The 12,145-nt window shown below is 32.5% G+C and overlaps 1 protein-coding gene across 1 annotated transcript; it reads left to right on the top strand.

Annotated features, from left to right (window-relative positions):
• LOC109331878 lies at window positions 261–7,972 on the top strand. The gene is made up of 12 exons (XM_019566646.1): window positions 261–609; window positions 817–918; window positions 1,003–1,083; window positions 2,510–2,619; window positions 2,769–2,904; window positions 3,102–3,200; window positions 4,153–4,240; window positions 4,334–4,782; window positions 4,850–5,026; window positions 5,166–5,363; window positions 5,926–6,252; window positions 7,256–7,972. The coding sequence occupies exons 1-12, from the start codon at window positions 280–282 to the stop codon at window positions 7,346–7,348; spliced, it is 2,190 nt and encodes a 729-aa protein (XP_019422191.1). The 5' UTR covers window positions 261–279; the 3' UTR covers window positions 7,349–7,972.

The raw sequence follows: 12,145 nt of genomic DNA, 5'->3' as shown, positions 1-12,145 counted from the left end.
TATATTCAATAGCATGAAATATATATAATAATTGAAGTGTGTATAATTTTTTTAATTTAATATGTATAAACCAACCATATAAGGTTTTTCATACTATTAGCAAATCATCTATTATTCATTTGTCCATTAATATAAATAAGTAGTGGATGATGTGCTGAAAGTATAAAAAACTTCTTCCGGTAGGATAGATTTTTTCAGGTGTGTGTAATAGCTATATAAATATGTGAAAACGTAATCCTTGACCGTCTCACATATTGAACAAAAGTTGAAGAAAAATCAATGATCTCAAATTCTGAATCAAAATTCTCTTCATTCACAACAACAATTCTCCAATCTATATCTTCTATGGAATCAGGTTCAGTAAATTGGGAAACTCTTGATATTTTGATTATCAATTTCGCTAAATCTGAAAACCTAATTGAAGATTTTTCTTCTTCTGTTCAATCTTCTTCTCCTCATTCTTCTTCATCTTATCAATTGAGACTCGTGATTCGTCATATCAGACGCTCCTTGGAATCCGGTGACATTGACTCCGCCGTTGATCTCCTCCGTCTTCATGCTCCTTCAATCCTTGATGATCATAGGATCCTGTTTCGATTGCACAAACAAGTAAACATATAATCTCATTATTATTTATGTTATTATAAATTATTACTTTATTACCGTAGTCGTGTAAGGCCTCACTAGAAGACGAAAAGGTCGGAGTTTGACTCCGGGAGCATTGGAGGATTATCCATAAGTTGAGGACATAGTTAGTAGTATCAAAATAGAATTATTACTTTATTGTAATTTTCATGAGATGTGATTGTTTTGTAGAAATTTATTGAGCTTCTACGGAAAGGGACTGTAGAAGATCGTGACTCTGCTATTGATTGCTTGAGGATTGATCTTGCTCCTTGTGCGCTTGATGCTTATCCGGTATTCTGAATTTTTTAATTCGATGTGATTTGTTTTTGTTGTTCAGTGCTAGATTTGATTCGGTTTGGTGTTTTGGTATTTAAGGAAGCATATGAGGAATTCAAGCATGTTCTGCTCGCCTTCATATATGATAAGGATGATACCAGTTCTCCCGTGGCAAATGAGGTAGGTTCGTTACTCATTTATTTATAAGTATAAATAACGTTATAAGGCTTGTTTTCTCGCAATTGACCGCGATATACGAAACGTGCTATTCTCCTCCAGAGAGGAACGGGACTTGGACGACATGTAAAATCCAAGACTTATAGAGTACTACGGTTCTAGAAAATTTAATTAATTAGGTTGCTAGTTATGGAAGTTAGAGGAATAAAAAGAAAACACTGTTACTGGGGAGGGGTGTGTTGTATTTAGTTCTCCAATAGAAACCTTGTTTATTTTTGTTCTGGTATTGTATGATACATGCTTGTGTAACTGTAACCTCAGTGTCACAGAATTCGCACCCCTCCCCTGCCTACCAATGACTAATTCGAGGTTATTTAGCATTTTGGTACACTATGAGATAAAGCAGGCCAGCCTCTGCTTCTACAGGGGAGGAAAGAAGAAAACCCTAAAATCTAAATGCACTTACTTAGTTAATGGGCTTATTTATTTAATTATTTTGGCAAAGTAATTGGGCTTGTTTAGTAACTTATTTTTAATCTTTTATCACATGGACAAATGTTCATTTAACTAGTAGATAAAAAAATATAATTATATATAGAAAAATTAAAATTAAAATGTATCAACTAAAACGTATCACCAACCCAACCAGCTACTGAGTAAGTATACCCCCACGCATGTCATATATTTGACATGTAGCATATTGCGAACCGTGTACCACTGTACGTATACTGAAGAGGATCATGTATCAAGTCACTATGCTAACTACTAAAGGTAGGAACACCAGTTGCTAATTTTATATGACTTTTTCTAGGACAAAAATACCATTATGGTTACTTATCTGTTTCTTAGGATGATTATTTGACATCCAAACCTTGTGGTATTGTATAGTTCATGCTTATGTAATTATTAATGATGTGAAAACATGTTTTTGGCTTACATGATTTTAGGGATAAATATCATTATGGGTATAGTGAAATGCATCTCTTAGATTTAGTTAACCACCCTTTTCTTATGTAGGTTTTTATCTCCATGCTCTCCTCAACTTTTTGTATCTTCAACTTGTGGGTATTTCCATGTATCACCATTTTTACCATTAGGGGTAGGGGATAGGGACATTGTGCAGTGAGTTAAGAGCTTATGATTGAGTCTGAGTGGTTAAGGGGAGGGTTCTTGCTTTTGCATAAATTATGTTTTATTTCTGAGGAGAAAACATTGTAGAAAACAGAATATTCTATTTCCTGTTAGTTTTGGACCTTTTAGGGAGCCTTGAGATGACCTGATTTAAACTAAAATTTCATTCATAATAATGGGAGTTTTATAGACCTTCTCCTTTTCTTGTCAGGTTTGTGTTTGATTATACTCGATCTGTAGTTTTCTGTTGACATTGAAATTGTTATGAACATGATCTTGCTTGCTTTATCTTATGCAGTGGTCTGAAAGGAGGAGGTTTGACTTGGCCGGATTTATGACCTCCATGTTAAGAGCTTATTTACATGCGTATGATCCAATTTTCTCAATGTCTCTGAGATATTTGATAAGGTTGTCTATCATTTCTTTTTCATTTTGTAGTAATCAAGCTATGCTGTTTTTTATTTATTTTACAATTTTCATGTTATTCAATTATATTTTTCTTTCTTTGTCACATTTTATATTCTATTTTTTCTTTTGGATTTCCTGTATCTTCACAGCATACACAGGGCATATTGTTTACGTCAAGGTATTACATCACCCATATCCGATTTGACTGAAAGGTTGCTCCTTGAGGAGCGGGACCCTCCTGCAACACCACAGGACACTTTATATGAAGTACCACCATTTGATGAGGTGAGATATCCATGTTGTATTATTCTTAAATTTCACACTGAAATCAAGTGTAACTTAATGGCGAATGTTATCATTTTATGAAAAGCATAATGATGGATCTGCTCGCACATGTTTGTCTAATGATACATATTGCAACTACTTTTGTTTTTATGCATGCACATTTGTAAGCTGAAACTGTGTTTGATTTTGGAATCCAGGTTGACATACAGGCTCTTGCACATGCTGTAGAGCTTACTAGACAAGGAGCAATTGATAGCTTGAGATTTGCTAAGGGTGATCTGGACATGGCATTTCAGGTTTAGATATAGTCTTACCAGTTCATCTGCTCTTGGCTTCATTTTATACATAAACCTGCGAATGTTGTTTGTTTTTCCTGCTAAATTACTTCTTGGGCTTTTTGGTGTTTTTCTTTTTTACAAAGTGTGATTACTTTTTTTAGTTGAACAAAAATACGATATAAAATATCGATTTCTAACCTATCATCTATTAGTTCTGCTCTGAAGTTCCAGTGATGCTTTCTTTAGGTTAATAAATTGCACCGTTTACCTAGGGGGAAAACCACCAAAATATTGACACATTCTGGAAAAAACCCTGTTCACAAAAAAAGAAACATTTTTTCCACATTTCATCTGCGCCCAAGGATAAATATTTAGATCTCATGAACAATAAGGGTGACAGGACGACTTTAAGGGTGCATTTGATGCACACTGAGGAAGAGGACATGCAGAACAACACAACCTTTTGTTCTGCCTGCTGTTTGGTGGTTGATGCACAGCTCAAGCAGAACAATGCATAATACACTATAAGACCCTTTAGATAAAGTGGTTTTGGCGGTTGAAGCAATTGTGTCATTGGAGGTGATAGTGGTGGTAGTGACCGTGGTGCTGGAGGTGGCAGAGGCATATGTGGCAATGGAGGTGGTGGGTGGCAGCGGTGGTGTTTTTGAGGAAGAGAAGGAAATCAGGAAAAGTGATGTGTTTTTGGTCTATTAATCTATTTATATTCGAGTGCTATGGACAATGTTTTGACCTATGGTTTAGTGTGAGGACAAAAAAAGTGAGTTTTGTGCTGTCTACTTTAGAAATCTAAGACAGGACAGATATTTTTGTGCTCTTCTGCCCCTTGTTTTTTAGCAAATCAAATGCACCCTAATATTTCGATATTAATCTTTGGTTGCATTGGTGATTTATTTCATTTTTAAATCAATCTTGCCTTCATGTCTTTATTGTTATATTCTTTATGTTGCAGAATGAATTATGTCGGATGAGATTGGATATTCCGCTTCTTGATCAACTTGTTCGTGAGTATTGTGTTTACAGAGGCATTGTTGACCCTGGTATAGCATCTCTTCTGTTGAGTTCTATTCTAAGTTACTATATATCTTCATATCTTATTTTGATTGTTTGTTGTCAATTTATGATCAACATAGCATTTGGGAAGCAACCTATTCCAGAACCTGTAAAATTCAATCAACATGACTTTGGGTATTGCTCATCAAGGAATTGTTCCCTTGATTTAGATTGTAATGCTGGCAAGCATTCTGATGGTGAAACCTCAGTTACCAATGTTCACACGGATGGTTCCCCTGAAAATAATGCTGATGTGACTAGCATGCAAGGAATAGACGTTGAAGTACGATACACATCTGAAACCACAAGTAGTCATGAAGACTGTAGCACCAGTGGATTAAAACAGCTCAGAAATCCAAGTGTTTTGCAGCAACGTAGATTCCTGGGAACTGGAGAAAGGAGCAAGCGTAAGCGTTGGAGAGGGCGTTATGATGACAGTAGTTACGTGGCTGATGCTTCTCTGGAAGATAATAACAAGCAAGAGCATAGCATAAGTACCGTTGTTTCAACATTATCAAAGGAGAAACAGGTATCTATTTGAAAATGTTGATGTTATTATGTCTGATAGATAAATTATTGACAGTAATTATTTGCAGGGATCTGAAAAGACTTTCGTACTTGAGGACTGTAATTTGGATGATAAATTTGAGATTCTGTTGGGAATGAAGGAATTAGCTAGCAAAGGATTGGCCGCAGAAGCGATTGAAGAAGTCAATGCTATAGTTCCCAATTTTTTTGCGCAGAGCTCTCTTTTGCTTTTCCAACTGAAGCAGGTTTGTGACTTTTTTCAATGTTGTTATTGATATCATTTTCTGTATTTATTTATTTTATGGGAGTGAGCCAGTGGTTTGTTATTGGGATCTGCTTAATTGCATCAAGAATGTGATCTTTAAATGGGATTCCTGGCTATAGGTTGAATTCCTCAAGTTGGTTAGTTGTGGTGATTATGATGCTGCTCTAAGGGTTGCTTGCTCCCATTTGGGTCCTTTAGCAGCTAAAGATGCTGCTTTGTTGAAGCCTTTGAAGGAAACCTTATTGGCTTTGCTCCGACCTAATGAAGATGCTCTTGGAACTGCCTTACCTCTAAATGCTCTAGCAGCTTCCCTCCAGGTGTTTTGCTAATCTAATGTGTTTATATCATTTTAATCAATTGGGTTTTCTCACTCATGTTAAGTAAGAGTATAATTGATAAAGAAGTTAATTGTCATGAACTTTGAGAACGAAGTTAAATATGAACAATTTTTTAGGAGAAAACGACAATCATAAAGGAACAAAGGGAGGATATATGAGTAGGACTGCTAGGAAAAATCGAGAAGGGATTACTTATTACTTGCAGGTTTTGATGGGTCTTTTTTATTGATACATATTGTGAACTTTATAAACCTTTTGGAAACCAACATAGTATTGATAGGTTAATAATCTCAATTCTTAAATAATAATGACTTCCAAGTAATTCTGAATTCTGTGATGTGAAGGCTCGTTATCTTGTACCTTTATGGTATGCTATTTCCAGTCTTGTGACAGTATACACATCTCATTCTGTATGAAAGCTTTCCTATAACTACAGTGAAAGACTTTGTTTTATTATTTTCTAAGTACTTAAATACAATGTGGATCTTTTTACTCCCTTATGCTATTTTTAAACGTGGTGTGACTGTTTCTTATTGGATAGGTTGCTGTTGGTAGGAGACTTGGTGTTGAAGAACCACAACTCATGAAAATAATGCGAGCCACTCTTTATACACATAACGAGTGGTTTAAACTTCAAATGTGCAAAGATCGCTTTGAAGGTCTTTTGAGGATTGATTCATTGAAGGAAGTTAATACTCCCTTTCTTGCTCCAGTATCAATGTCCAAGTCAAATGGTGATAGCTGCACAAATGGATCTTCTCAGGCTACAGTATCTTCAGTCACCAAAATGTCAGAAGATGGTAGTAGTCCAACCCAAGAGATCTCAAGGGATGTCATCTGTGACGAAGGTGCAATACTCAAAGTAATGGTAAGTTATGGATTCTCGGCATTAGTTCTTTTTTCCTATAGCAAAAATAAATAAAAACTCAAGTTCTGCGTCATGATGCAGTCTTTAGTGGGTTTCGATATCTCCCAATCATGTTTTACATTGCAACTTTTAATTAAGCATTTTCGTTAAATTAAATATAGTTATAAATTAATAGGTAAGGGGTTCTACTTTTAAATAGTTATAATTTGAAATTCTCAAAGTATTACATTTGTTTCCCTTTTGCAATAGCTAATGCGTATACACATCAATGATAGAAGTTTATATAGGTAGTTCAACATTAATATTCACTAGTTGTACCATTGTCTCAATGGTTTCTTGACAGATTTATTTTTCCTGTTAGTTTTCTATCCCATTTTCTTTCAACTTGTTTGGTCCCATGCATAGCTCTGCCATCAAATATTATTTATTCTTTATTGGGTATGCATGCCAAAGCCACCAACCCACCCGCCCCCGCCGCAGTGATCTTGTATTTGTTTGAGCCTGCTGGTGTTATTGTAAGTTAAGTTTTTTTGGGTAGGCAACCATTTTTTTATATTTTCAAGTGTAGAGGTGGGATCATACCCGTACTAATGCACTAGATTCCATCAGAACTCCATAGTTAAGCATGCTTAGGCTAGAGTAGTACTAGGATGGATGACCTCTGGGAAGTTCCCGTGTTGCAAATCTTTTAAAGTCGACTCCACCTATTGAGATAAAAAGTTAGTTGTTATATTTTTAAGCATAGAGTCGACTTGGGAGACTCTGAATCTAGACATTCACACTTAATGTCCCACAGCTTAACCAATTCGATTGACTAGTGAACTTACAAGTTTACTTGGGTGGCTACTTTCTATACTTATCCTGAGTATTGTTTTCCAATTTGTGTACATTTATTTGACACATACTTGTAACAAAGGCAAAATAACAAAATGCCATAATTCTAGTTTTAATTATAGTTTCCCTCCTTATCCTGATTCATGTTAGGGTTTATGGATGATTGCAGGAGTTTCTGGCTTTACCTCGGGCTGATGCAATCCATCTGCTTGCACAATACAATGGAAATGCAGAGACAGTTATTCAACAGATATTTGCTTAGTCTTTGGGTACAAAATCCCAGTTTACTATTGAAGAAAGGCTAAATTATTCTTTTTCTATATTATTATATTCAAATTTATTTTTTTACGTAAGAGTAAAATTGCGGTTTAGTGATCACGAGGTTATAAGTTTAAGTCTCGGAAGAGTCTCCCTACTTATGGGGTAAGGCGCATCTACCCAGTCCTGAACCCAACTAGGTAGGAGCCAAGCACGCCAAGCTGCATGTTTTTACATGTACATATGAAAAGAGAAACTTCTCTCTGTACAAAATCTCTTAATTTGTATGTTCTCAGTTTTAATATGAGAATATTGCAAATAAAATAATTACTGGTGAGATTCTAGTGGGTTTATGAGAGAAAGCAATGGTATTTGCATATACCCATGTTAGTAGAAGTATACTTTTATAACTAAAAGGAAGCACACTATTTGTGAATAATCTAGGACTTTGGAACCATCATTTTCTAGAGTTGTTATTACTTGCTCATGATTGTAACTTATGACTCATGTTGTACCAATTATTCTCATTAATTTGTGCACAAAGTTCGGGTGGCCTAATAGTGTCCCTTTATTTTTACATTTGTAAAACAGTTTATATTGATCCTCGGTCCAATAGTAGTCTTACTTTTCGGGGAACACATCTACTGTCCCACTATTTTGTGCTACTATGTATGTCAGAATGTATGATTGACTAGAAAAATATTTAATAATTATAATTTTAACTCCATTAAAGTTTTTCAACCAAACGAAGTTGATAGTAAATAAAGTGATACAAAATATGAGATAACAAATGTGCTCCTCAATTTCAGTATGGTGTGGCATTATACACTCTAGTACAACTAGGATCGAGCATAGGTTGGGTAAGGTTTGTGTTGTACTTGGTTCTAAGTGTTGATTGAATTATTTTCTTGAATACAAACCTGTCCTTAGACTTAAAGTAATCTGACTTTAAATATAGATCAAATTTGTTTTTGAACTTAAATTTGTCCTAGACCTGATTAGATATAATGTATACTCCTTTCATATGAAGTCTTGTTAATATTAATGTAGATATGTAATTTGACATGAATTGATATATAAATATTTTGTTAATCGTTCACATATATGTATATGTGATGAAAAATTAGAAAATTAATAATATAGGAAATGTATATACGTTGTGATAATAATCATTTATATAAGAGTGTCCTAAATAACTACAAAAGCAATTGGAAATGATTAAAAATACGAAATTATAATTAATAACTTATAAAGAAAATACACTATCTACTTTAAGAGCCAAAGAAATGTTATTATTGTGTGTACGTACTAGAAGTTGAATAGACACATATAAACATGAGTAATGAGTGATCCTGAGGAAGGTCAGATCATGATTGTTCCTTACCCGATCTTAAATATTGATCGAATCTAACTTTTGAACTTACTCTAGACCTGATGAAACTTAGCCATATTTAAGTCTGATTATAATTGTGTCAAACGAGTAAACAGGTGGAGTCGGTTCCTATTTACCCCTCACTATAAGAATACATTTCCCCTAGAACCTAGAATCATGGTGAAATCTCAATGATAGTTATGAGTTTTCACACAAACGAGCTCAACTACTTAAGTTTTTGGTTTTAATTAATTATAACGTATCTGATAACTTGTAACTAGTTAATTCAATCACTAAGACAGTAGAATCATTTGTTGAATAAAGATTAAAGATGTTTGTTTCTAACTTTTAAAAATGAGTTTGTATACTTTGATAGTGTTTATTTTAACTAGTTCGTTAGATCCAAATAATGCAAAGCAATGAGTTGCATTTTTTAGTTCTAACCACTTTTCAATAATTCAAATATCAATCTTACCATTTAAAGTTTTGTCATCTAGTTTTAAACAAATTTATTTAAATATTGACATTATGTGTTTTATGCCAGATAAATATAAATATTTATTTCGTCTCTAATGCAATAAATGTTATAAATTAGTTGTTACTATAATAAAATAATAACTATGTAAATGATAAATATATTAGTTTCGTTTTTTAATCAATTAACAAATTTGTGCTATATTAATGTCTTTCTATCACATTATTTATATGAGTTTAAAATCTAAGCATTGACGGTATAAAGTTTTTACACTGTCAGTACATCATTCATCATTGATTTGTATTACTTTTGTTTGAAAGTCAAGAGTGGTTAATAAATCAATAGTAGATAATTTACTGACTGTATAAAAAACACTTACACTATCGATGTATACATATTAAATCTTATTTATATTATATATGTGATACTAATTTTCAGAGTTGAACAAGTAATTGATTAATTGAGTAAGTGGACACCCATGAGAATGAGAAAGAAAGTAAGGGCTCCCTAATCCATGGAACCAACCCTTTAGAAGATCCTCCATTAATTTCCACCATAGCTGGAGTGGACTACTTCTATTTTTTTAACCTTAATTTAATTGCAACCATGTGACTCTCCCACTATACCTTATTTTATATGTCTTCTTTTCATTTGTTTGATTTATTCAATCTTTGCTTAATTGATTACAAAATTGACTAGCTCACTCACCAATTCAAGTGGTAGGTACTGTGAGACCATGCTCCTTTTCACTTTAATTATGTTTCCCTCTTTCAACATATTTAAATAATTTTTAGAGTATACTCATGTTTTTCGTAAACAGTCTCTAATAAATTTAAATTATCATTTTGGCCAATTATTTTTAAAATAATAACTCAAATTAGTCTTTTCGTTAGTTTGTATTTACGTCTATTAACGTTACCAGAATCACTTATATAACGTATTACTGCATATGTGACCACACGTGACGATTCTGGAAGAGTAACTCTTCTTTTTTTCTAAATAAGACACAAAACAATGTTTTTAGTTTAGTCGTTTTGTGTCATCTTCTCTCATTCTCCCAGCTCCAAAAAACACTTATTTTAGTAAGTACCATGTTAATCCTACTAATAATTTCATTCACCAAAATACTTGTTTTTGTTAGTGGTGTCCAGTGCACATGTGCTTGTTTATTTGTGAGTGTAAAGACAGTACACTATCAGCATACATGAGAAAAACCTACTCATAGTTTTCACCTTTCCAAACTAGTGGTTATGTATCATATCAGAATTCAATATACTATATATTAAAATAATAGAGTCATGTATGAATTTTGATAAATCAAGAAAGAAAAAATGAGAAAATTCATGAAAAGAAAGCTTCTTGATGAATCAAGAAGTACGAGAGAAAATCATGAATGAGAAAATGGAAACTTTCTATATAGAATTGAGTTACAAAGAATAAGGGAATCACTTTTTATATATTACAATGTCTAACTAATAACTAATTAGTTAAACGATTAATTAAACTCTTAATCGATTAAAGAAAACAATATTACAATTAACAAACTGAAATTAACTAACAACTTTAACATTATAAACTGTAATAAAATGAAAATACATTGATCTAAATCTAAATCAAGTTACAAACAATCAACTGTAAGAAAAATAAAATTATTTAACTATCATCAACTCTCATTGAAATGTACTTGTGATATATGTTGTGTAGGGTTCATCAAACTGAACAAAATATATGAAGTTCCTAATGTTCTCAAGAACATGGGAATAATGTTAGTGGATGGAGAAATAATTGTTGAAAATTTCTTGTAGTATCAGAATCAAGGTTTTCATCTAAGCAATTATATGCAAAACCCTTATGTTAGATTGAAGAAAATGATCACTATTTGATCTACATTTTGAATCATATAGGCTTTTATCAAATAAAGAAGATTTCAAAATTTTCTTTAAGAGTAATACCATACTTACAAAATTTTGAGGGACTAAAATAAATATTTTTTGGATGGAAGAAAATGGCCCGAATAAACATTTCGAAACGACGTCATTTTATCAAGTTGAAAACAAAATTCAAAGTGAAATTACCATGCGTGTGGTTAATGTGACAGGTCAGAAATTCTGTTAACTTTAACTAAAGTCAAATTGGTGAAACTATAGTCATTATGTTGATTTTGTTTATAGTTAAAAAATACTATTAAATAACTTATTCTGAAATTCCATAATTCAATAAATAGAAACGAATACAAAATGTTACTAAAGTGACTAACCTGAAATTAGACTACTTAATTTTTATGAAAAATATTCCAGATTATGGTTTATAACATTTAATTGCAATTCACATCGCTTTTTCTTTCCTTTATAAATTTGAAATACAACCATTCACTATTTTTTGTATTTTTTAATGTAAAAAACAGCATGAAATGCCATGTCTATATATATTTCCTCCATTTTGAAATAATCTCTAATTAAGCGGCCTAGGATTATTGATGTGATAAAAAATGATGAATTTTTTTGACAATTAATATAATGTACTCTCTCACACACACACATATATATATATATATATATTTACCAAGAGTGGAAATTAAAGACTTATTTTAGTATGAGTAATATTTGATAGGGTTTTGTTATTTTCCATGTAAAGTATGTAAATATAATGAAAAGTGATAGTAGGTAATTCAAAGAAAGATTTGTAGCATTGACATACATTATTCTCATTAATTATTTCATGGTTGATACTTAAAAAGAATGTCAATGATGTGACCATACAAAGAACAAACTCTTGATAAAGTTTTCTTCACACACTTTTTCTTAGGTTTGTCCCTAACCTTTATTTTTGTTAAAGAAAAGTGATAGAAGATGTAACCTATCAGTATCTTCTGTCTTATTTTTTTCTCTGAAAATAATATAATGAAGAGTAGTGGTATACCAATAACATTACTCCACCAGAAAATGGTTCACAAA

The sequence above is a fragment of the Lupinus angustifolius genome, chromosome LG17, assembly GCF_001865875.1.
Source record: "Lupinus angustifolius cultivar Tanjil chromosome LG17, LupAngTanjil_v1.0, whole genome shotgun sequence".
NCBI lineage: Eukaryota > Viridiplantae > Streptophyta > Magnoliopsida > Fabales > Fabaceae > Lupinus > Lupinus angustifolius.
The sequence above is the reverse complement of the archived record's forward strand: the minus strand, read 5'-3'. Positions and strand labels throughout refer to the sequence as shown.

Coding starts and splice junctions, on each gene's coding strand:
- LOC109331878 (XM_019566646.1), top strand. CDS start 280: ATGATCTCAAATTCTGAATCAAAATTCTCTTCATTCACAACAACAATT. Junction 919..1,002: donor GTGCGCTTGATGCTTATCCG/GTATTCTGAATT, acceptor TTGGTATTTAAG/GAAGCATATGAGGAATTCAA. Junction 1,084..2,509: donor GTTCTCCCGTGGCAAATGAG/GTAGGTTCGTTA, acceptor TATCTTATGCAG/TGGTCTGAAAGGAGGAGGTT.